A 26,225-nucleotide genomic window follows, 5' to 3' on the forward strand; every position below is an offset into this window, starting at 1 on the left:
CATCGGGCTTCTTGCTCAGCAGGGAGTCTGCTTCTCCCTCTGACCCTCTTCCCTCTTGTGCTCTCTATCTCTCATTCTCTCTCTCTCTCAAATAAATAAATAAAATCTTAAAAAAAAATAAAAATAGAATTCCTACCACTTTTATTAGTGAAGAACGAATTTCAAACAAGAAGGCTACGTCTCCTAGCAGACGGAGAGGCAGAATTTTAATTTACACATAGAATGTGACTTTTGCAAAAATCTCTGTCCTTTGAATATTTATTTCATCTGTGTAGCTATTTTTTTTTTTTTTTTAGTATTTCTACCTCATCTTAGATTCTCTTTTCTCTAGTCTTGATTGATTCTTTTTTTTTTCCTCCCTACATGCTTGTGGTCTTGTGTTCTCTCTCTAACTGGAGTGTTCTGGAGGTGCAAACCACAAAACTTGGGCCTGTTCCTCTTGAATATCACAGGAGCGACGTCACATTTCACAGGGCCAGTGTCAGAACCAAAACAGAAATATCTAATTCTGCCTACCAACTGCGTCTTTGGTGTCTGATGATCTCCATTTGTTTTCTTTAAACTGAGAGACAATGCACATAGCATAAAATTCACCATTCACCTGTCTGTTTGTGTTGAGTATTTTGTGTATCACAGAAATATTTTGCTTTATTGAAGGATCTTTGAGAATTAAGATGGAATGGCAGTTATTGACCAGAATCCTGTGGAGGAAGGGAAAGGACCTGAGGTTTTTCTGGCTCTGTGGTCCTCTGTGGGCCATTTGGTTAAGCTTTCTGGGTCTCGGTTTCCTCCTGTATAAATGAGATGATGAATCAGGTGATTACTGAGATTCATGCCAGATCTGAAATAATTCTAGGACTTTATGATAGCCGTTCAGTTGTTCAAACAAAGCAGAGGAGCTATTGCAATAGCTGAGTTGGTGCTGCTTGGCATGTTTCCAGCAGGGATATCTTCAATTACCTTTTAAGTGGCACAAGAGCCTGACAATCCGGTTGAAATAGTTATTCAGCTTCTGTATGTTTGTTCCTTTCCTGCCCAAATAAACAGAGAAGCAGCAATATAGAATGCTATTTTCGATGATCTTAAAACAAAACCCTGCATTTCCCTGATGTGCATTGTGTGGTGATTTAAAAAATTCTGTAATTGACTAGACAAAGAATTGTATCTATTAGGGCTTAAAACCTTGTAATCCTTTTTTTGGAGCAGCACCTGACTTGGATTTTCTTAATGAATTGACTTTTTCATGCGTGGTCACGTTAAATAATTTTTTAAATATTATTGTCCCATGTTCATTTGCTCTGTAAATTTTCTTGGGAATGCTTTTCTGGTTTCCATTTTCACTAAGGACTCGCAGGCTTTTACATTACAAGATAACGAGCTCTAAAGTATGACATTCTGTCAGCATTCAAGATACGCCTTCTTCTGTAAGTGTTCAGAAATCATTTTATCTTGGGTAGTATTTAACCACTTTCCATCTGCCTTAGATCGCCGCCCCCACTTCTGATTAGGTCATTTTGTTGACTGCTTAAATATTTGTATCGTGATGTAAAAAAAAAAAAGTTCTCTAGGAGGTCGAGCTGAAAGTCTCATTATGAAGTTTGTTGGGATAAGTTTTTACACATTGTATTTGCTCCAAAGAATTAATTTATAAGAACCGTGCTGTTATTGACCACCTTGGCCACCTGCTGCTAGCCATAAATAAGAATAAGAGCAGGCTAATGAGGCCCCTTCACGTGGTTCTGTCCTGGCCTTCTTGTATAGAGTACCTGCAGAGGAGCCAGCTGAGGGGAAAGTCCTGGGTGTCCTTGGTTATTGAAACCCGTGGACAGTAAGGTTAAGAACCCCACATGCTCTGCTCACCTGGGCTGTTCTGGAGAATCCAGGCTGCTGTTTGTGGATGGGAATCTGGCTGTTATTCATGGAAGTCTTCATATGTGAAGCCCACTGGAGAAACTCCTGTTGTAGGGCCGCGGGTCGGGTGTTCTAAGTGAAACATCTGCTGGGAGTCCAGTGCAGGGGCTCTTAGATTTTGGAGGGCTTTGGGACCCCTTTGTCAGTCTGGACGAGCCTATGGATCCCTTCTCAGAATGTATCTTAAAGTGCTTAAATATACAAAGGATTACAAAGGAGACCAATTTTACTGAAACATAGTTATTAAAATATTTTTTTAAAGTTGTAATCTATGGGGATGCCTGGGTGGCTCTGTTCAGCTCAGGTCATGATCCCAGGGTCCTGGGATCGAGCCCCACATAGGGCTCCAGCCCCACATCAGGCTCCCTGCTTGACAGGGAGTCTGCTTCTCCTTCTGCCTCTGCCCCCCACTTGTTCTCTCTCTCTCTCTCAAATAAATTCTTTAAAAAAATAAAGTTGTAATCTATGTGCTGCTTTATTAATGTCTCAAATAATTAGATCAAACAGCAGGTCTGAAAACTGTCATAATTTTGGAGTAATAATGGGTATAAAAGTTATTTTGAGATCTCTCTGCCGGAAGTATAATGTGATATGAAAAATTCTATGATTTCTATTAGTGACAAAGTCCCAGGTCCTGCTAAAACTAAGATGTGTTATTACCTACAGTCCTAACGGAAGGCAACATTACATTTCAGTTAAAGGTAAATGGTGACAAAGATGTGATTTTTTTTTTTTTCTCATTCAAGTTCACAGGCTCCCGAGGATGACTAGACTCCAGGTTCAGAACTCCTGGTCCAGTCTAGAACTACTGAACACAGCTAATACTTATTGCATGCCCACTATGCACCATGGCCATAGTTAGGCCTCTGTCACCTAAGGAAGTTGACCGTATTATTGTCCCCATTTTAAAGATGAGACCGCTGAGATTTGGATAGATAAGTACGTGGTCCAGGGTCATTCATCTGGTGTGGAGTGGAGCTGGGATTCAGTCCTTGGCTGTCCCAGTTCTCCACCGTCTTGCTATGCTTGAACAGACGTGATACTTCCTATTTCAATGTTAGTATGGTATTTCGTCTTCCCCTAACTTAGCAAATGTGGAAAAAAAAACCCTCTGCTGAGATGATGATGAAATGGGGATGCCTCCATGCCCTGTGGGTGGGAGCATAAATTGCTTCATCTTTTGTGACAGCAGCACAGACCAAGAACCTTAACCTGACTCTAGTCATTTCATTCTTGGGAAGCTCCTCTTGGGAAAAGACCACAGTGTGAAGACGCAAAGGTGTTCGTCTCCGTGTACAGTAAGAAACTTCCCGGAACGAGGTTAAATAACAGGAGAATGGTCAAGTACACGATCAACGTTCACCGTGTGGTGTATTAGGCAAGCATTAAAAGTTACGGCATTTGACTGTGGAAGTGTTGAATCTCACTAGATCATACACCTGAAACTTAACACTGTATGTTAACAACCTGGAATTGAAATAAAAACTTGAAAAATAAAATCAGTGACTGGCAGAGGGGGAAAATTATGGCATTCGAGGCTGTATAATCAAACTTTTATGATGAGAGCTTTTTAAAAAGCACTTATTCTTTAACTTAGTGGTGTTATAAGACAGTCTGTTCATGGTGGTGAATCTGTACATGGCAGTAGTTCTGGAAATCTCCATCGCTAAGTTAGGAACTAGATTCCTCCACTCCCTAAGCTCACAGAGTCCGAGACCAGTGGCTTTTACTCTGCTCTCTGACCTCACTTTACTGTATCAGAATCTTCCTTTTGGAGATACTTGAAGAGTGTTTGGAATAAGGGTTTACATATTAATGGGCCTAGCGTACTGGTTCTAATGCCCCTTTATGTAGGAAACTAAGCTGCCTTTGTTGAATGTGTTTTAATAAGCTGGATTCTTGAGATGTTTCCATTTATAAATGTAACAATTACAAATATACAAGCTTGGTTTGCTATTGGACATGTGTTATGCTAATCAATGTTTTTCTTTTTAATTTCTGGTCTCCCCACCAACAAAAGTCTGAATGTGCCCCATCATTTGAAGATGTTTGGGCCTATTCTTCTTCTTTGTAAGAACAAAAGAAGTGCACTCAAAAGCCTGTGCTTTCATTTGGAAGTTTATGAATTGCTTTTGTAAATGTAGCCATTAGTCCCAATTGCTTTCTGTAAAATTTCTTAAACTTTTATACACTTCATGAGAGATTTTCTCAAAGGGAGTATTTTTACTTTGCCAAGCCTCCAGATTCCTGCTGTCTCCTCAGTCCTGTTCATTCAGCTCACTCAGTTGTTTGCAGAGGTCACGTATTCCCTCTCTTTCTCCTCATTTTTCTCTAACTGGGGCTGAACGTTGGCCCAAAGGATCAGGTCCCGTCCTGGCTGCGGGCAGGTCTGCACGAGCCTCTGCCGCTCTCGCTCTGCCCACTGGAGCCCTAAGCTGGAACGGCGCACGAAGCCTACATTTGTCAAAGTCCTATTTTTTCACACCTCATTATTGAGGACTTGAGTAGGATGGGGACGGAGTTGACTTTTGTGCTATTTGGAAGGAATGGGCTTGCTGAAGAAAGACTATCGACAAGATTTCAGCAGACATGTTCGTTTCGGAAAGAGTTTTAAGGCTTTAAGACCTGTAATACTTGTATCCAAAGAGGTGGGATTCTTGGACCTTCAGTTACCTGCCTGTTGTGGAGATGCAGGGTTATTTAGTTGTAATGTCGGGAAATCTTTTGTGTCATAATTGTTAGGCTGTATAATGTTCTGTCTTTTAAGCCGAGAGAAGAAGAAAATATAAATTGATAGAGTTTGTTATATTAACGTTTCCGTTGACCACTTCCCGTTCTTTTTGTTGGTTTCTCTGGATTCCAGGTAACAAATGGTGTCATTTCCTTGGGCCATTACCGCCTTGTTTCCACCTGCATCTTTTGTACTGTTCGTCTCAAATAAATCCCATTTCTGTATGTTACAGTCCCCAACATAGGATTGCATACATCGTTTTATGCAGTTGTCTTTTAAATCAGTTAAGAGACGAAAGAAGAGATTGGCAATCCGATCTGTTCCTTTACTGGCGTATTTGTTTTTATCAAGTGAATTAGAATTAGTGTCTGATGTCACTCGTTTTCAGCCTAAAGAACTTGGTTTAGTAGTTTTTGTAAGCCGGGTCTTCTAGGAACAAATTATCTCCATGGTTGTTGATCTGAAAATGTCTTCATTTCACCTTCATTTTGAAAATCTAGTTTTGCTAGATAGAAGAGTCTGGCTAACTTATTTTGTCTTTCACCCCTTTGAATATGTCATCCTGCCACCTTCTGGCTTCATTAATTCCAAAGGAAAGTCAGATGTTGATTTAATTGGAGTTCCCTTGTACGTGCTAAGACATTTTTCTCTCGCTGCTTTCAAGATTTTCTTTTTGTCTTTGAAAATGTTGACTGTGTTATATCTGGGTATGGATCTCTCAGTTTATCCAACGGGAAGTTCGTTAAATTTCTTGGCTATGCAGATTCATTTAATCACATTTAAGAAGTTTTCAGGAATTATTTCTTTGGATATTTTTCTGCTCCTTTCTCTCCTGTCCTTCTGGGACTCCTATAATATGACATGTATGTTGGTGCCCTGGATGGTGTCCCAGATTTCTTTGAGGATCTTTTCCTTTTTCTTCATTCTTTCTTCTCCCTGTTCCTCGGATTGCGTAGACTATTGGTCTTTGTGCAAGTTTGCTGATTCTTTCTTCCACGCAGATTTCCTGTTGGGTCCCTTCAGTGAATTTTTTAATTTTGGTTATTGTACTTTTGAACACCAGAAATTCCATTTGCTTCTTTTTTGTGACTTCTGTCTCTTTATTGATATTTTCTATTTGACAAGACATCATTGTCATACCTTTAATTCTTTCAGCATTTCATGTGTCCTTTAGTTCTTGGAGCATCTTTATAATAGCTGCTGTCTAGTCTTTGTCTCCTAAGTCCAGTATCTGGGGCCTCCAAAGGCAGCTGCTGTCGCCTGCTGTTTTTCCTGTGTATGGATCACACTGTCCTGTTCCTTGGCATGTTTTGTTTCTTTTTTGTTGAAAGGTGGGCATTTTATTTTTTTTTTAAAGATTTTATTTATTTGAGAGAGCAAGAGTGAGAAGGGGGAGCAGCAGAGGGAGAGGGAGAAGCAGGCTCCCCGTGGAGCAAGGAGCCCAACGTGGGGCTGCATCCCAGGACCCCGGGATCATTACCTGAGCCAGAGGCAGACGCTTAACCGACTGAGCCACCCAGGCACCCTGAAAAGTGGACATTTTAGATAATGCAATACAGCAACTCTAGATACTGATCTCTTTCCCTCCTGTCTGTGGAGCTTGTTTTTGTTGCTTGCCGGTTGGTTGGTTGAGTGACTTCACTAGACTAGTTCAGTGAAGTCTCTTTGCTGCTCAGTGTGCAGCCTCTGGTGTCACTCCTTGGCGGGCACAGCGCTGGGCATGTACATGGCTGCTCTGACCCTCCCACCCCCACGCAGGGGTGATGGTGGTTACACGTGGGCTCTCCTCTACTATGTCTTTACCCGATTTCCCTGTTGCCTTCTTCCTGTGTTGATAATAGACCCGAGTTGTCAGCTGATGACTGTGTTTTTGACCATGCCCTGAGACGTAAGCATTCCACAGTCTGAGATCATTAAAGTCGGGCTCCTTTGCAGGGGTAGTCTTCAGGGCCCGTCTTCAGGGTTTTGTCTGACCTCAGGAAGGCTCTTCTTTGCGCTCTCTGCCCTGCTGCTCTTTGTGAAATGAGCTGGTCTGCCTTTGGTCTCCAGCTATTGTGGAACTACCAACTTCCTCTTCATTTCCTGCCACAGAAATCTCCCTGGTCTGTGATAGTGCCCATAAGCTTGACCTTCCCTACTCTGTGTTGTGTGTCCTCTGGTCCACTTCTGGAGAGCTCTCTGTTCTTTTTTAAAGATTTTATTTATTTATTTGGCAGAGAGCGAGAGAGGGAACACAAGCAGGGGAAATGGGAGAGGGAGAAGCAGGCTTCCCGCTGAGCAGGGAGCCCGATGTGGGGCTCGATCCCAGGACCCCTGGATCGTGACCTGAGCCAAAGGCAGAGGCTTAACGACTGAGCCCCCCAGGCGCCCACTGGTCCTCTTGACCACACTTGCCTGGAACAGAGCTGCTCCGGCCCAGGCTGTGGCAAATGGCAATGCTGGTGGGCCTGGCCGAGGAGAAACCGTCATCCTAGACTAGAGGTTGTGGGGTAAGAGGGAGCCGCTGCTTCTTCCCTGTCCCCACCCAGGGTAGCATTTCTGTTACTCTGGGCTGAAGGATAGGGGAGGAGCAGGTTATCCAATGCTAGAGTGTGGCTATTCTTACCAAGAGGAGTTGATTTTCTTGAATAAATGTTTCTCTATTTGCTGTATGCTCTTCAGACAATTCATAGAGACTTAAAATGTTTAATTTTTTTTTTTTTTTCTGGTTAGGGCTGTTTTTCCAGGTAATCTGAGAAGCTTCTCATCCTACCCCTCCAGGTCTAGCTCTAACGTTTTGAAAAAAATAAACTCTGCTTCCTCATGGATATTTAACTTTCTAGACCCCACTGATGCACACAGTCCTCTCCTTCCTCTGTCTGCGGTCAGAAGTCTTTTACCTTGAACTCAGCCGATTGTCGGTGGAAGAACAAGCAGTTTAACCTTCTGATCGCATAAAAGGCATTGAATTTACTTCAACAACATGGCTTTCTGTTATAGATGAGGGAGAAATTTGTCTCTAACCTACCCAAACCTTACTCTGCTGGACAGTATGAGTCTGTCTTTGAGGATTTGAAGATATTGCCAGGAAGGGAAGGGTCTTTGTTCCCCTGGTGCAGGCAGTTCCCAGTGATTGCTGGGAAGTAGCTGGAGTTTTCTCCCTGACCCCAGTTACTACCCACACCCACACACCTGAATTTTTGCCTCTTCTGTTTATAACACACTGGTATGGGTATTTTGAGGGATTTAACCCCAATATCTGGTGCACACAGGGATGGTGTCCAGCTGCTCTTCTGGGTAAGTATTCTCAGAAAACCCTATTTTCAGGAATAATAGAACATCAAGGAGCTTAATGGAAGGTGAGGGTTGGCCTGCCACCTGTTTCTGTGTGACTGGTCAGTTCTGAATGCTTACTACATGTGTAAAGAGTGGGGAGAAGTCAGAAGATGAAGAGTATTGCAGGACATGTGACAACATGAAATTCAGATTTGTGTCCATAAATGAACTTTGGAACATAGTTCTGCTCACGTGTTTATGTGTTGCCTACAGTTGCTTTGATGCTGTGACAGGAGAGTTGAGTGGTTGCAGCAGAGGCTAGCCCTCAAAATCCAAAATCCTTCCCATCTGGTTTTTTACTGAACAAGTTTGCTGACCCAGTCTAAAATATGTCTGAATGGAGCAGCATGAGTGATTTTTTCTTAAGGAAATATTTTAGGGCCTAACAACCATGTCTCAGTAGGACTTAGAGATGCCTGACAAGTTTCAGGACACGTAGTTGGAGTTCAGGTGGAAATAAGTGTGCCACCAGTTCTGTAAGCAAATGTCATTCACAAGGGAAACTTAAAAACCTAGGTCACGTGGGTATTTGAAATGAACACTGCAATGGTGCGGGTTTTCCCCAGCTTCTGTTTGATCTGAGATGGTAGCATTCTGTTTTCTGTAACTACTGAATTTCTTTCTAACTTAGAAGAAGCTATATTCCTTACTTGATTTCTTGTGCTTGGAGGAAATGTGCTTCCCAAGGTTATGTCTGTATTAATTTAAAATACTCAGATAATTCCACTGGCTGAGTTTAAAAAAATTAAAAAATCAGATGAATTATTTCTGGCATGATATAGACATTCTTGAAAATTAAGTGAAGAGCTAGGAGTTAAAAAGTCTGGAATTTTAAGCTACTTGCTTTTTGTGACAGTGTAGACAAAAGCCTGACTGATAGAAGAATGTCCTATAAGAATGTATTTTAACCTTTCAAATGTGCTAAAAATTGAGCATGATTCAATGCTTTTTAGGCTTAGTGTTTATGCTTTGCAAAGGATCATGATTCATAGTCAAATTGTAATTATTTCTTACAAGAAAAGATACAGTTTTACCTGAGCAGTATTTGACTTTATAAAACTTTAGCATCCTTTTTTTTTTTTTTAGATTTTATTTATTTATTTGACAGAGAGTACAAGCAAGGGAAGCAGCAGGCAGAGGGAGAAACAGGTTCCCCACCGAGCAGGGAGCCCAACACAGGGCGTGATCCCAGGACTCCCGGATCATGATCTGAGCCAAAGGCAGACACCCAACCGACTGAGCCACCCAGGCGCCCCTTTAGCATCCTTTTTAAAAACATTTCTAAGATTAGTCATATTTACTGACATCTGTTCCCTGCAAGACAATTTTTACTCAACAAGGTCTACCTATCGTTTACCTGTGATTAAATGGTCAAACAATAGGGCTTTTCCATCTATGCTGAAAGAAAGAAAATCTGCCTTTCCATTGCAGTTCTTGGTTATCACTGGGTTCAAACTCACTCTTATTTGGGGGGCATGTAGTGAAATGATGTCATTTCCATGACTTAAAACCCTAAAAGCTCTGCCAGGGAAGTTCAGAGACATACACAGATCAGTTCAGCATCTGAAACCACATTTTTGTGTTCTGGCTTGTGGTATTGAGTGGTTTCTGGTCTTGTGCCTGAGAGATTCCTCGTCCTATCGCGCACATTGTTAGTCATTCTCAGGCGCTTTCTCCTTCTCCATCCTGCCAGGTTCTGCCTGCCCAAATCCACAACTGTGCTTCTGCATCAATGACTTTGTGAAACATTTTTGTTTCTGTTTTCCAGGCATCTAGTGGAAATTATTATTTCATCCCGTACATCGTGACACCGTGTGCTGATTATTTTTGCTGCGAGAGTGACGCCCAAAGGCGTGCCTCAGAGTACATGCAGCCCAACTGGGACACCATCCTGGGTCCGCTGTGTGTGCCCCTGGTGGACAGGTTTATTAGCCTCCTCAAGGACATCCACGTGACCTCATGGTAATTCCCATTCACCGTCAGCAACCCTGGGAGCCTTGCCAGAATTTTCCCTTCACGGAAGCTGTAGACCCTTAGGAGACCGTAATGCCCAGAGAATGGGGAAACCCAGCCAGTCTGTTTTGTGCTTAAGTGCTTCTGGAATCCATTATTGTTCCTTGCTACCTCACTAAGTTGGGCCATTGAGGTGTGGCCAAAAGAGAATAGAAGTGGAGTTTTAGCAGGTGAGGGTTGAGCCTGTATCTGGCCCCAGCTCCCTGTGTGACCTTGACAAATAATTCTGTGTAACTGTTTTCTCATCTAGAAAATAAGGACGTTAAGTCACTGTTTTTATGCTCTTTCAACCCTAAGATTTTGTGTTTTAAGATCCTTTCCAAACATGATTTTGTCTCCCCCTGTCCCCAACCCCATGCAGCTGTTGAGGTTGTTAAAATGGCTCAACAAGTTCACTCCGATCATTAAGTTCTTGCGTTGAGTCAAGTCACAGGACATCCTGACCCCAGGATGTCTTGGGACGTGTTCTTTGCAGATTTATGTCAGAGAAGGTGGGGAATACTCATTCAGAGGTGAGCAGGTTTGGGTCTGAGTCCTGGGTCAGACGATTCTGCACTTGGCAGCCTCGTAAAAGCTCACCTATCTGAGCCTCTGTGCTCAAGAAGCCATACCTTAAAATGTTCTTATTCTAAAAGTTGGAGGCCAAAAGTTATCCACTAAACCAAAGGATCCATTGATTGTGCTTGCCGCCTATTTAAAGGATCTACTCCTGTAAGCTACCTCACAAGAAGGATCTGTCCTTCCAAAACAAATGAAAATCCAGAGCCCTAGCAGAATTGGCTTTAAATGGAAAGGCCCCCACATCCCACTGTGGCTCAGATGGTGGCTCCCCCAGCTGTGACTTGTGTCAGTCTGAGGTACACACTTGCGAATAGTCTGTTCTTTTTCTATCCTGTCATCTCTTGTTTGGACACAGAGTTTCTCCTACGCACCTTAATGGAGAAATAAGACTAGAAACCCAGGTCTTTGTGACCAAATGCCAGTGTGGACAACAGATGGGGGATCTTTAGTGGGGCATTCCTGCAAAGCCTGACGCAGTCCAACCTTGCTGCACAATGAACATTTTAGTGACATTTAGGGAGAAAGCTCTTCAAATATTAGCTTTTCAGGTCTGACGAGGAAATGGGCTGGCTTGAGTCTGCCATCTGAGCCAGGCCTTCCAAGAAGTGGGCTCAAGTTTGTTTTTAGTGAAAGGAGTGTGTGTGTGTTATCAATAGGAAAGTATCTGTTTTGATTTGGTGTAATTCCAAAGGACTCGAAATACCTGTTAGTCGCTTCTACCCCTTGAATGGTTACTGAGAAGGGTACATGGGGCTTCTGTTTAAAACATCTGTAGGAGGGATGGCAGGTAAGTTTTTCGCTCAGGTGTCAGCTCTGATAGATGGGTAAAGGCTGCCTGTAGCCTTGTGCTGAAAAGGGGTTTGAAACCATTTTCAAGTTCACATCAGTCAGCAGCATCTTCCCTCGTTACCACAGGCAGAAACGTCTACATGTGTAGTACATAGATGATAGCTCCGAGCCATACTCAATTCAGTATTTTGCTTTTTTACTTACAAGTTATAGCTCTTGTGAGGTTTCTTAGTTTATTAAAACTGTTTTTCCGAATTAGCCTTAAAAACAAGACTAAAGTCTAACTTCTCACTTGTCAGGTTAAACCAATAACACTTTAATATCTTTGATGACTTTATAGTCCACCAAACGGACAGTGGCTGTCACCCAACTTAATGGCTCCTAAGATTAATGACAGAATTTTACACACTGGTGGAATCTGCTAATTTGCTCATCGGGATGATAAGCAAGAGACAAATAAGAAAATAAAGAATGAAAGCAACACACTGATAATTTTATGTCAGAGCGCTTTCTGTGGGGCACCACTGCATTCTTTAAATGTTATGAGCATTGGCGTAGGCATAGGCTGTGTCTTATATTCACATTTACTTGGCATAGGTTTAAAATTATTAAAGGCAAGTAACATTCATTCTTATTCTTATGTATTTGTCTTTCTCTGAAGGCTGTTAAATTGAGCCTGCTCCTTTTGTTTTTTTAAGGTTTCTTTTAGAGACAGTGTGGGTGGGAGGGGCAGAGGGAGAGAGAGAATCTTAAGCAGATTGTCCACTGAGCACAGAACCCGATGCGGGGCTCAATCCCATGACCCTGAGATCATGACGAGCCTGCTTCTTCCCCCCCCCCCATAAACATCCTAGTTTTTCTCTCTACAACGAAGTCCTCTCAGCTACTTAACTGGTTGATTGTAGATTACTGCTTGGCAGTGCCCAGTCTCCATTAAAACATTACTTGGAAAGTAGACAACATATTTAAATCAATCTATGGTCACCGTAAGTTGGCCTCTATACGTCAAATTAGATCATTTGTGAAAGTTTTAAACCAAGTACCAGATATTAGCACTGGTTCTCTGAGAGGCTGCAGTAAGAGATTCCAGTGTGGATTTGAACTGCTTTAGATGTTTTTATACATCCCTATTATTATCTAGATGCTCCCAGGAAGGAAGTTTTGTTTTACGTTAGAAAAGCATTCTGGCAGTCGAAAATGAGCAGGGGAGTGGGAGTGAAAGGCAGAGGTTGTCCATAAGCTTCCAGGCACAGCTTCTGGGATTGCTCATGGACGCACCCAGTTTCTGGCTCTTGGCCAACTGGAAAGAGCTTTGTGATTTCTGTCTAGGTGGGGATACCTGATAGATGGACGTTAAAGACGTTCTCATTATACTGTGTTTCATGATTTTTGGACTTGTATTTGGCTTTGTGATAATGTGTTAATAGTGGGGGAAATAAGCGATTCAAGTAAGGTAACCTCTTGCTCTCTCTGTGCTGGAAAATCCCAGAGGGGATAGGGTGGGCTGAGTAGCAAGTCCTATGAGTCATCCAAATACTAACAGGGGTCAACTTTGAAAATACTTCCAAGGTCCTAATGAAGTGAATTTGTTGATGTTGAGTGGTTAGTTGCCACAAAAGGCGACTAGCAAGTAGGACCTGTCTGTCTCTGCTGGTGCAGGGAGGCTCGGGGCTGGGAGATGCCTCCCTGTGTCCAGCTCTGTCATGGCTATGAGAACCAAGGTGGTTTGAGCTGCCGAAGGAAACAGAGTCCCACATGTAGGTAGATGCTACTGGAGGTTTACCTGTTTCCTCTCCAGCGTTTACTACAAAGAAACCTTGTTAAACGACATCCGGAGAGCCCGAGAGAAATACCAGGGTGATGAACTGGCAAAGGAACTGGCTCGGATCAGACTTCGCTTGGACAACACCGAAGTCCTGACCTCAGACATCATCGTTAATTTGCTGCTGTCCTACCGCGACATCCAGGTACAAGCCCCCTTCACAGAAGTGGGTGCATGCAGAGCGCTTCCTTGGCCTGAGGAGTTCGTTCCTCACGTGAAGCACTCTTCTGTCCGCCAGATGGTTAGCTAACTGATTTATGGACAAAAGAGGATTGTGGCTAGGTCATAGATCCCCTAGCATATCTGTTGTGCGGGTAACATTGGGGGTTTTGTCACATCAGATGGCCACTCCCGCCAAACCTCATTCACAGTGCTGCTCGATAAAAGGATCTTAGAATTTAACAGTTTAGATGCACTTTAAGCGAGGCATTGTTTCAAGCTCTTGGCGAGTCCCAGTTCACTTAATCCTCTTCACAAGCTTATGGGATGTATACTCTGATTATCCCCGTTTTACAAATGAGGCACAGAGAAGTTAAGTAAGTTGTCCAAGGTCACACAGCAGTTAACAGATTCAACTGAGGCAGCGTTGTCCTTGCTCTTTACTCCTCGGCTATGCTACTTTCTTTAGGCCCCTGTCACTTTCTTCTTTGTTGACCACGCTGCCCATCAGTGACAGGGAGGGTAGTAGTAAAGGCACATCCAGGACCCAGGCAATGCAGAGGTTTACTCTAAAACAAGCCTCAGAGCCTCATGAGGAGTGCTTGAGACAGAGTTTATGGGATGCGGTACCATGCAGGAAATGGAGTGTTTCTGCCCTCCAAGTTAAATGCTGTCGAGCCATTTGTAAGGATGTCTTGACTTGCTTCCCTTTGGAGGGTACACAGGACAGTGTGCCTTCCATGAAGAATTCTACAAAGCCATATTGGAGGTTGTTGACAACAGGTCTTTAAATCAAATTGAGAGAGGCACCCACTTATGACCTGAACAAAGAAGAATCAACTGCTAAGGAATGCACACCCTGGTGATAAACAGATGCATCTAATTGACTTTAATAGCAGATGCTATTAGGGATTTTGACAATGATGAAATGATGGCCAGGGGACAAGAGAGTGCAAATGACCTGTTTTTGAAGTCTGTCTTCCATTGAGCTCCTTCTGTGCTGGCCTTCACGCCTCTCTCCTTTTTATAACCTTCCATTGGTAGGGCTCAGAGGTAAGCCAGAAGCTTCTTGGAATACACTCCCGCCTTTTCTTGAGCAGCAGCATCAAGGTGCAGAGCCACAGAACAGGCGTGGGATCCCAGTGGGCAGTCCTCCTCAGTGAACTGTGGCTGGCTGGCAGTGAGTTGGCCAGTCACCCTGGTTGGAAGCCTGGCCGAAAGAGTAGTAGATGGCACTGCTCAGAGGGGACCCAGCTGAGATGAACACAGTAGCAGTTTTTCCCTGGGTGATTATGCAGCTTAGGACCCTGCTTCTCAACCAGAGGACGTGTGGCCGGGTCTGGAGACCTTGTTGGTTTTCATGGCTCAGGGGTGAGGGGGAGGTGCTGCTGTCATCTCCCGGCTCCAGGCCCTGGGTGCTGCTTAACCTCCCAGAATACCCAGGCCAGCCCCCACAACCGAGAAGGATCCAGCCCCAAAGGGTCAGTAGTGCCAAGGTGGAGAAACCCTGGTTTAGATGAATTCAGTTCTTTATGGCAAAATGGGAAGGACCTGGCATGTTTGCTCTCTTCCCATGCTAGGTGACTATAAGATTTTGTGTGTGTTTATATCTCGCTCATTTTATTTTTTATTTATTTTTTTATTTTTTTAAGATTTTATTTATTTATTTTGACAGAGACACACGGCGGGAGAGGGAGAAGCAGGCTTCCCGCTGAGCAGGGAGCCCAATGTGGGGCTCGATCCCAGGACCCTGGGATCATGACCTGAGTCGAAGGCAGACGCTTAACCGACTGAGCCACCCAGGCGCCCCTATCTCTCTCATTTTAACCCACAGCTCTGCTGGTGCTCTTAACTCTCCTGCACTCACGGTGTGGGAGCTTTTTCTGGGCTGCCGGACTTGCTTGCTTGCTTTTGTTGCCTTTGGATTTAGCCTCATCCCCTTGATCCGTTTGTGGCCTCTGATAGCAGGGATTCTTGGTCTACCTTCTCTCTCATTCATTTTGGGTTGTTGTTGTGTTTTGTTTTTTTTTAAACCTTATTCCTGTTATGTTACAGGCTGTAAGTAACTTCACTAAATGCTGTCTGTAGGGAAACGCTTAATATTTAAATGCTGAGGCAGTCTTAGGTTGATAACCATTCAGAAGAACCTGAGAAGAGCTGTGGGTCTCCTGTCTTTCTCACCTTGGGACCTCTTGCCAACAGGACTATGACGCCATGGTGAAGCTGGTGGAGACCCTGGAAATGCTGCCTACATGTGACTTGGCCGACCAGCATAATATTAAATTCCACTATGCATTTGCACTCAACAGGTAAGAGTGAGACCTGCTGCCTCTTAAATTCTTCTTTCATTCAACCCTCACTGAGTCTGAGCCAGATCGGGTGCTAAATGCCAAGGTTATGAAAATGGGCAAGGCATCTGGTCTTGGTGTTCATGGATTTTGTCTTTGGAATGTATATTCCAGCCATGAGTTCAGACATGTAACTAAAGCCCTAGAACTCAGAGCAATAAATGCCTTGATGAGGGTTTGCCCCAAATGCTGTGGAAGTCTAACAGAAGGAGGAAGTCCTTCCACTTGGGGCTTTTAAAGAGGCTTCCCTGGGGTCTTTAGGGCTGGGTTTGGAATTCGTAGTAAGAATTACCTCACATGCAGAAGAGAGCGTGGGATGGGGTGGTGAAAAGGCCATTCTACTTGGCCAGAGCAGAAATGGGAGCTTAGTGTTCTTCATGTGCAGTGGGCCTTCAGGGAACATCCAGGGCCTTCAGGGAACATCCAGGGCGATTAGAGTACAGGATGCCCCGGAAGCAAACGCATGCCCTGAGGCTAAGTGTGGAGGCTGGGACTATGTCTTTTTTTTTTTTTTTTTTAAAGATTTTATTTATTTGACAGAGAGAGACACAGCAAGAGAGGGAACACAAGCTGGGGGAGTGGGAGAGGGAGAAGCAGGCTTTCCACTAAGCAGGGAGCCCTATGCGGGGCTTGATCCCAGGACCCTGGGATCATGACCTGAGCCGAAGGCAGACGCTCAACGACTGAGCCACCCAGGCGCCCCTGGGACTATGTCTTGAAAGGACCTCATATACATGAATAAGGGGTTGATAGTTATCTTGTGGACTGTGGGGAATGAGTTTTAGCAACTGGATGACTGTTGTAGGATAGGAGAAGAAGGTGCTGTCTTCATTTACTAGTATAATCTGAACTTTTGAATACAAATTTCTGGGCTAGATGGAGTTTGTGAGACTTGGAAATTCCTGCCTGGAGACCAGGAGCCTCAAAAGCTTGTGTGCTGGGGGTATTAGGATGCTGTAACAAAGAGACCCGGAATGCAGTGATTTGAGTAAAATGGAAATTGCTCTTTCACCTAACAGTGTAGCAGTGAGTGGGCCAGATGAGTGGCTTAGCACTGCTCCAGGAGTTGTTTGGGGACCTGGTTTCTGACCATTTTGTAGCTCTTGAATTTGTGAAAATGTTATCCCCTTCTAGTTGAAGCTAGGTCACTCCTACTCTGTATTCCAGCCTATGTAAAGGGGGAAAGACTGGAAGTTCAGGACAAGTTCCTTTAAAGCAAGTAGAATTAACATGGGGACACTTCTACTCGCATTCCATTGGTGAACGCATACTCACATGACCCCATGTAGCCAGAAGGGCAGCTGGGAAATGTAGTCTCTACCTGGGCAGCCATGTGCTCATTCAAACTCAGCTACTGTGGATTTGGAGGATCATTAGGAGTTGGCCAGGTTGAACCTCACAAAATCCCAGGTGCCTAAATGTTTTAGTCCTGCAGTCTCCCTTCTTCCCCGGTTAAGATACAGGAAGGGGAACACCATTAGGTGAATACGGTGAGAGCCATGCCCAGATAAACTTAATGCTGGGCCTGCTCTCTGCTGGGGCCAGGAATTGGTCATACTGAATCATAAAGCAAAAAACTCTGGCGGCGGGGGGGGGAGGGGGTATTCAAACTTAGCCTGAGAGCCAGAGAGTTCTGGCACCTCCTCATCAACCTTCCGTGGCCAACATCTTCCACAGGGAATGAATAAAGTGAGCGTAGGAGGTGACCTGAGTGAGAGGACTCTTGTGTCTGGTTTCTCAGAGTCTTGGCTTGGCTTCAGCAGCTGCATCAGGCTACACGTTGTGGGCTTGTCCCTGGCAGCATCTGCAGGACAGCTGATGTGTTCAGGAGCCCATGGCTTCAGGAGGCTCATAACACACATGATGTCACATCTCTCTTTTACAGCGAAGCAACATGTACACACAATGAAATGCATAGATCATAAGTATACAATTCAATGAATTTTGATAAATGGACATATGCTGTAAACAACGCCCCATCCGCAATATAAAACATGTCTATCCCCTCACAGTGCTCCTTTGGGCTCCTTTGCAGGCAAGCCGCACCCCTTCGTAGGCAACCACTGTTGTCACATCTGTCACCATGCATGAATTTTTCCTGTCCTGGAACTTCATATAAATGGAGTCACAGAGTGTGTATTCCATCGTGTCTGTTTCCTTCCCTCGGCATCACGTTGGTGAGATTCATCTGTGCCGCTTGGATGTTTCGGTAGCTCCTTGATTCCTGTTGCCCTCGGGTAGCCCATTGTATGGATATACCACAACTGATCTAGCCCTTTGATTGCTGATAAACCTTGGGGCTTGTTTTCAGTTTGGGGGTGCTAAAGAACCGTGCTCCTATGAATATTCTTGCGCATGATTTTTGTATGCATATGGCACATTTCTGTTGGGTACATAGCATGTGTCCTGCCCTCATAGATACTGGCAAACAGTGATAGGATTTTTATTCTTTTTGAAGGGAAGGTTTCATGGTCTCTAGGAAAATGTGCCTGCTCTCTCCCCACTGGTCTTTATTTATTTTTTTTAAGATTTTATTTATTTGACAGAGAGAGACACAGCGAGAGAGGGAACACAAGCAGGGGGAGTGGGAGAGGGAGAAACCGACCTCCCGTGGAGCAGGGAGCCCGATGTGGGGCTCAATCCCAGGACCCTGGGATCATGACCTGAGCCGAAGGCAGCCGCTTAACAACTGATCCACCCAGGCGCCCTCCCCACTGGTCTTTAAATTCAGCGTCCCAGGGCAGGGAGCATCGGGAAGGGCATCTTCATTAAGCCTGAAAAAAAAAGGTCCTGTAACTGTTAGGCCAAAGTAGTGTGTGCCACTTTTATTTATACATAATCATACTTGATTAACCCTTGACTTATAAGGATTAAATGAGTTACCACTGGTGATGTTCCTGGCAGAATGTCTGGCCCACGACAAGTGCTATAAAAAAAAAAAATGGTTTGTTAAATAAAAACTAAGAGGGTCATTTAAGTCAGTCGCCACTGTGTCTTGTCCCAGACGGAGTAGAGGTAACTGTTGTCAAACAGAACAGTCTGATTGCCATCCACTTGAAGTAATAAAAGAGAAAAACAATTTGTGAAATGAAAAACCAGTATCTAAGGGAAATGGGTGTGGCAGGATGAAGTGATCCCAAGACCAGTGCATTTCCAGTTGGGAAGCAGAATGGCCGGGATGCACGCACACCCCGGAACCACCTTGCTCTCTGACGGTGGCTGTTTAACTTCTGGGCCCCTAGTAGACAGTGGCTCTGTATTATGGGCCAGGCAAGGTGTCAGCATATTCACAGTCGAATTTGGTACTATGTACGGTTTTGAGAAACTGGATGGCATCACCTTGTGTCTATAAAGGCAAATACAGTGATGGACAGATGATTTTCCTGCATTACAGTTGACCTTTAACTCTCAGGAAGTGGAGAAATCGTGGCTGTAAATTAGTCAGTAAAGGTTGACAGTTAATGAGTGATGTTTGAGCCTCAGATGGCAAGGGCACTCTGTGACTAGGAAAGCTGGATTGAGCCAGCTAGCTTTTCCTGCTAGCTTCCACTTCAGCTGCATTCAGAAGCACGTTCAAAGCTGCTTCAAGTTTGCACTGCGCAGTTAAACTGCTTGCCACTCGGTGGCATGGGACCCTGTATGAGGAGCTTTCATTTGCTACTGTTTTTACAGCCACAACTTTATTAGATATGCAGCCAGAAGAACCTGCCCAAGGATCCAGGCAGCAGGCAGAAAGATAGTCCGGAAGGAGGAGTACTGGAATCAAAGTAGTAGGTTAGGAACAAGACGTGCCTGCACAAAGTAGGAATGTTCTCATATTCTACTCCCCGTGTCTTCGGGGCAAGACTGCCAACTCCAGAGGAAAGTACTCCGTGGGGCCTAGAAATGCATGCAGGGGCGAGAGATGAATGTTACAGAATCCAGCCGGTGCCAGGGAGGCTGCAGTCTTGTTCCAGAACCTACAGTGGTCACCTCGTCCTCAGCCGCTGGGACTGTCCAGCCACGTCCTTGCTCAGGTGGAGGGACACATGCCCCCAGGAGGGCAGTGTGGGCTCCTTGTCTCTGCCATAACCGCCAGCGTCCTTTTGTTTCTTCTGTTTATGTTCGCTGTTCTCTCTCACCATCTTAATTCATGCATTTGTATAACCATTCTTTATTAGGCGTTTGTTAAAAGTAGAAAAATGATGACCTTTCCCCACTTGTATAGTGCATTGATCTCCGGGTCACTAAAATCGTGTTGCCAAAGGAGGACCCATGTTTGTGGTGATCATTTTCCTGTGAAGACAAACACGAATCCTGTGAATTTAAAAGGAGTCACTTGGTCCAAACCCTTCATTTTAGGAGGAAGAAAGAAAGAAGGGCAAGGGCCCAGGATATAACAGCTGACCAGTAAGAGATCTAGAGCCAGAACTCCCCAGCTTTAGCACAGTGCTCTAGATACCCTCATTTAATAATGTCACAGCGTTATCTGTGAAACTCTGCCCAGAAAGCTTCCTCTTATTTTCATTTGCCTGAGGGACAACCAAAGGAGCCCTGGGCCTCTGGGAACTGTAGGGCCATCCTTTTATATGTTCCGCTCTGTCATCTATGATGAGAACATTAGATGGTAGCTGAAGATTGAAGCCACTCTCATATACTTTTTATACCAAAAGACCAGTTGCAGTATTTTTCTGAAAATTGGACCATCTCAGTATGTTCTGAGCAGTGGCCTTGCCAATAATACATATTTTCTTTTTGAAAAATATTGACCCAAAGGACTTAAACCACTTCCATCAGTCCTCTCCCCAGCCTCCTTGGGCCTAAGAAATCTTCCTTTTCTATCCAATTCCTGCTTCGGTTCCCTCCCTTTTGTCCCCACATCTTCTGACTTCTCTGTCGGGGAAGGCCTTTGTGCTGAAGAAGACCACGCGTGAGGGTTTCCTAAAGTTAACAAGTGATGGAAAAATACAATCACGTGGGTTATATGTTATACCCACACACACTCTCTTAAACAATTTGAGAGGGGCGCCTGGGTGGCTCAGATGGTTGGGCGTCTGCCTTCGGCTCAGGTCATGATCCCGGGGTCCTGGGATCGAGCCCCGCATCAGGCTCCCTGCTCAGCGGGAAGCCTGCTTCTCCCTCTCCCTCTGCCTCCGTCCCTGCTCATGCTTTCTCTTCTCTCTCTGTGTGTCTCTGTGTCTCAAATGAATAAATAAAATCCTTTAAAAATATTTAAAAAAAATTTGAGAAATATTTCAAAACCACTCTGCTATTGACAACCCATGAAACTGGACTGCATTGCCGTGGAAGAAATGAGGATAATGGTAATTAATGGGATGGGTTTTTTTTTTTTTATTGCAATTCCAATATAGTTAACATACAGTGTAATGTTAGTTTCAGGTGTACAATACAATGCTTCCACACTTCCATACCTCACCCGGTGCTCATCAGGACGAGTGCCCTGCTTCATCCCCATCACCTGTCTCCCCCATCCCCCTACCCCGTCCCCTCTGGTAACCAGCAGTTTGTTCTCTAGAGTTAAGAGTCTGTTTCTTGGCTTGCCAATCTCTCTCTTTTTTTTTTTTTTCCTTTACTCATGAGCCAAATTATGAAAGCAGCCTACGTGTCCATCAACAGATGAATGGATAAAAAAAGATGTGGGGGTGTGTGTGTAATGAAATATTACTCAGCCACCAAAAAGAGTGAAATCTTGCCATTTGTAGTGACACGGACGGAGCTAGAGAGTATAATGCCAAGTGAAATAAGTCAGTCAAAGACAAATACCATATGATTTCACCCATGTGGAATGAGATGGTTTTAAGGACTAAATAAGACTATCTTAAATAAAAAAATTAGCACAGTGCCTGGCACATAGAAGAAGCTGAGTGAATGTGAGTTGTCCTTCTATTTCCTGATGGAGAATCCCAACCACCAGTGTTATATCACCTTTAACAATAGTATTTGAGGAAGGCTTCTTAAGAAGAACTGGAATCTCGAAGGTCATTTGGAGTAAAATGTGAGATGTAGTGAATAGCTTCTGAGCTCTTCCACGTAGAAGTTCTTCCAAGTAGAAGTCCTTTGAGAAACTTTGCATAAAGTTATGGAAATGGTCCCACATGACCTGGGTCCTTCCTTGCCTCCTGTCCTGTTCCTGGTTCACTACCCTGTCGCCACCCTCACCTACCTTCAGTTCTTAAGAGGGGCAGGCTGTTCTCCTTGTGGATGTTTCCTCTGTCTGGAGTGTTCATTGCTTGCCAGACTGAATCTGATGATCCTTCAGTGCCTAGCTAAATGTCCCTTTCCTTAGAGGTTGGGGTTGCAGAGAATACCGTATCTAAAAACAGTGTCCTTGCTGTTACTCATTGTCATAGCACCTGTTCTTTTCCCTTGTAGCACTCATATTTCTTTGTTACTTTCTAATATATATCATCCCTCCCACTAGACTAAATTGGGGGGGAGGGCTGCAGGAGCCACGGTCTACCCTGTGCCTAAGACCATTGTGCCACCCAGTAGGTATTTTTTGAATGGGTGAATGAATGAATGACTCTGTGATCTGCCGTGGTCTACAGTTGGAAGAGATCTATATGGTGATATCTGCATTCTTACAGTTAAGGGCTTGGTATAGTAGAAGGCAAATTTATTGAATTTTTCTTTATATGTGTGAAAACAAAAATATCTAAGTCCTACATATTCAGTGCATCCAGAAAACTACAAAAGCAGAATTACTGGTAATACCACCATCAAAGTAGGGCTTGGCCCAGAGCAGGCAATCCAGAAAGTGAAGGGCTGCATAAGCTAGGTCAGGGTCAGCAGCGATGGGTGTTTTCCTAGTGTGGGATCCCAGGTGTCAGTGAAAGTGGGGTATGATACGAACTCAGAGGGGAATTGGTCGGTATCACCAGGGAAATCTATGCCGCCTTGATGTTGGTGACTTGTATGTTAAGGTAGGGTAACTGCTATAACAAGTAGCATAACAATTTCGGTGACCTAACATAATGAAATTATGTTAATTTCATAATTATTTTCACTTATGCGTCATTCCAGTGTAGATGTATCGTGCTTAGGCAGTCTCTTCTCCAGGTGGTTGACAATCCACTCTCCTCCCATCCTGATGCTCCATCCTTTCTTCGATTCTCAGCTCTCCTTTCAGCTGGATGATAAAGAGAGAGACCATGGTGAATTGCCAGGGATGGGGCATGTGTGTGTGTATGTAACAGCTTTGCTGAGACATAATTCACATACCATACAATTCACCCATTTAAAGAGTACAAACCAGTGGTTTTAGTATACTCAGTGTTGTGCAACCATCACAATCAATTTTAGAATACTTTCATCATTCCTTCCCCCAAAACCCTGAACCCATTACCAGCCACTGCTCCCTATTTCCCCCCTAACTCCCCTCCCCGGCCCTCAACAACCACAGTTCTACTTTGGCAATCCATTAGCAGTCACTCCGTATTCCCCACCTCACTGGCTGGCCCTAGGAAACCACTCATCTGTTTTTTGTCTCTGGATTTGCCTATTCTGGACATTTCGTATGAATGGAATCCTATAATAGGGGAGCTTTCCTGGATGGCTTCTTTCACTTAGCATACATTTTCAGGGTTCATTCATGTCGCAGTGTGTCAGTACTAAATTTCTGTGGCTGAATAACATTCGATTGTACTTATATAACCCATCTTATTTATTCATTTGTCAGGCGATGGACTTTTGGGTTGTTTCCACTTTTTGACTCTGCCCGGGAGGTTTGTCTGAGCCTGGTCAGGAAGTGATATTCGTTACTCAATGGCCTATTTCACTGGCCAAAATTCAGTCTCGTGGCCCAACCTAACTGCAAGGGAAGTTGGGAAATGTGTTCTGGCTGAGGGCCCAGGAAAAAAAAAAAGGGTTTTAGTGAACACATCCTAGTCTCTACTGCAACTTGCAAATAAGGGGTAGAGTTGAAGTGGATCCATCCACGTGGAGATCCTTGAGAGTGTGTTGTCAGAACCAAGAGTGTGGGCAGGAGTACTCCTCATCTCCTGTTGCTTTTGTGAAAAGCCACCCTCAGAAGTGCCCAGCTCCTCATCAGGGCCTACCAGTTCACTGTAAAGCCCAGCCTTTATAGATGTTGCTTGGTGGTCTCAGGGGACTAGAAAAAGTTGCAATGACGGGGGCAGGGACGGGATGATTTAATAGTGGTTCCGCCCTGATACATAACTAGGTCCTGTTTGTAGAGTCAGAAAACAACCATGCTGCTTCATGTGTTTCTTTGGCTCTGGGCATTGTCTACGCTCAAATACAGGTTGCCTCTAACTGTTCCTTTCTCCTTATGTAAATATGAGGCATCTGGCCAGACTAAGGCACCTGTTTCCTGGTGGCAGGTGTGTATCTGTCAAGATCCAATCAGGAAACAGAAACCTCTCTCAATATTTAAAATAGAGGAAATTGACTATATGGAATTGGTTACACGGGTGATGGAAGAGCTGAGTAGCCACACAGGGAACTGAGGCCCCTCAGAATTAACATCAGCAAGAGGCTGCTACCATCCTTCCTTTGGCTGAAGGGACACAGGAAAGAGGTGAGGTGATCAGAACCTAGGAGCCAGGACCCCTTGAAACCATTACAAGCCAGCTTGTTGGCAGGTAGGTCTACAGAAGAGACACAGCTATGGCTAGAGCCACTACCCAAAACACGCCAAAATTGGGAGAACGTACTCCGGCTACTTCGTTCTTGCCCTCCAGGTACCTGTCTGCCATGGTCTTCCATTGGCTGCTCACGGCTGGCAATCAGGTCTGGGAGCCTGGGAAGCGGCCCGGAGGAGCCCACTCCCCTGGGATGCAGAGCAAAGCAGGTGGCAGAGGAATGTATCTGAGGGCAGAGAGCGGTGATTGGCCCAGCAGAACACTTAACTTTCGGAAACCCTGATCAGTTTCTACATCTTTTTAAAACCACCTTTATTAAGGTATAAGAGAAAACTGACATACAATAAGATGCACCCATTTAAAGTGCTCAGTTTGATGACTTTAGCCAAGTAAATACACCCGTGTAACTACCACCATGATTAAGAGACAGAAGGTTCTATCCCTCATAGTTCCCTTTTGCACTTTGTCACCCCCGCCCCCTTCATGCCCTTCCAGCCCCAGTTTGGATAAGGGCGATTGACCCATGTTCCAGGTCACTGATCCTTTCTTTCACAGTGTCCAAGTCTGATGTTAGGACCTTTCAGTGCCGTTTTTTTAATTTCAGTTTTAAGATTTCTGTTCATTTGTTTTTTGAGATTTTCCATTTCTCTTCCAAAATACTTTAATTCTTCACCCATACGTGTTATGTAAGTATAAACGGTATATTTATAATAGTTGTAAGTTCTTGTCTGTCAGTTTTAGTAACAGTCATTTCTGGTTCAGGTTCTATTTTTTATCCTGATTATGGGCCACATTTTCTTCTATGCACATCTCATAATTTTATTGTATTCTAGACATTTTATCTAAAAGAACCGATGAGATTGAAGTATAATTTGTTTTATTATCCTGAATAACTGAGCCCTTTCTTAGGTCTGGCAGTTAGCATGTATGACTGATTTTTTTGTGTTTCTCCTAGAGAGTGGCTGGGTTGACCCTGGACTCCATTAACTCTTCTCTCTCTACGACCTTTCTGGTCTTGTCAGTATTTGAGCAAGGAGGATCTGGGGTTGCTGTTCCTCATGTCTTTGGATTCCGTTTTGGCAGGGACCAACGTCCGAGTGCTCTGATAACGTATGTGGTATCTTTCTACTTTGAGCCTCTCCTGCACCGTGGCTTTCTTGGCAAAATATAGGGGGCGAGTGTGCTGCAAGAGAATTCTAACACAAAAGGTTTTTGCTTGGGGACCCTTCCAGATGCCATTCTGTCCCATCAGCCCATGCTGTTGTCTAAAACTTTGCTGATTTATTCCTTGTCCCTGTGAAGTTTCTCTATCAAAGACTCACTCTTCCATTTGTCAGTACCTAGAGCAGGCATCCCAGCGTGGAAGCTGTCCTGGCTCTTTGCTCACCTCTGAGAAGCTCTTTGTTCTTTGGAATGAGTTAATCAGGAAGTTCTTCCTCCCCTCTGCACAGTTTATGTATTGTCTGGGCTTGGACTATTGCCATGGGAGTGGAAGGACTTCCTCAGTCTTCCAACTGGAAACAGGCATCTCTTAAATGGTTTTTGATGGGCCACCTAAGACAGTGTTGGTCCTAAAAAGGGCTCTGGTCTAGTGAGACGTTTTGTTTGTTAATTCTGAGTGCTTGCTTTGGAGAAAGATTTTTTGGAACTCTGTCTCCCACCCTGTGAACTTTTTCTTAAAGACACACGATATAGGAAAGACAGACAGACAGGATGCTGAGTGACCGATGAAAGCCCTGGCACACTGTAGCTCACAGTCGCCTTGTGAGGTAAGCAAAGTCAAGCATACTTTACACATGAAGAACTGAGGCACAGAAGGGGTAAGCAACTTGCTCGAAACTCAAACAGGTAGTAAATGGTATGAAAATAAGCAGAATCTAGCTGTAAAGATTCCCAATCCAGTGTTGGGTTTTTTTTTTTTATTCTGTGTATCTTACTGCAGAAATAATAAATACATTTATATATTTTTGTGA

The 26,225-nt window shown here is 44.2% G+C and overlaps 1 protein-coding gene across 4 annotated transcripts in view; it reads left to right on the forward strand.

Annotated features, from left to right (window-relative positions):
- The window catches only part of MAP3K15 (mitogen-activated protein kinase kinase kinase 15), a 118,439-nt gene that overhangs the window by 30,047 nt on the left and 62,167 nt on the right, over window positions 1-26,225 (forward strand). For all 4 annotated transcript variants that reach the window (XR_012381051.1, XM_073902014.1, XM_025857355.2 and 1 more), the window contains exons 4-6: window positions 9,726-9,919; window positions 13,119-13,287; window positions 15,504-15,610. Coding sequence is in view for 3 of the 4 variants with exons in the window: in XM_073902014.1 (XP_073758115.1) it covers window positions 9,726-9,919; window positions 13,119-13,287; window positions 15,504-15,610 (470 nt within the window). In the remaining variant the exon portion in view is untranslated. The remainder of the gene's footprint in view (window positions 1-9,725; window positions 9,920-13,118; window positions 13,288-15,503; window positions 15,611-26,225) is intronic.

This window comes from Callorhinus ursinus, unplaced genomic scaffold (assembly GCF_003265705.2).
Source record: "Callorhinus ursinus isolate GAN/ISIS: 27379988/994484 unplaced genomic scaffold, GSC_fseal_2.0 scaffold16, whole genome shotgun sequence".
Taxonomy (NCBI): domain Eukaryota; kingdom Metazoa; phylum Chordata; class Mammalia; order Carnivora; family Otariidae; genus Callorhinus; species Callorhinus ursinus.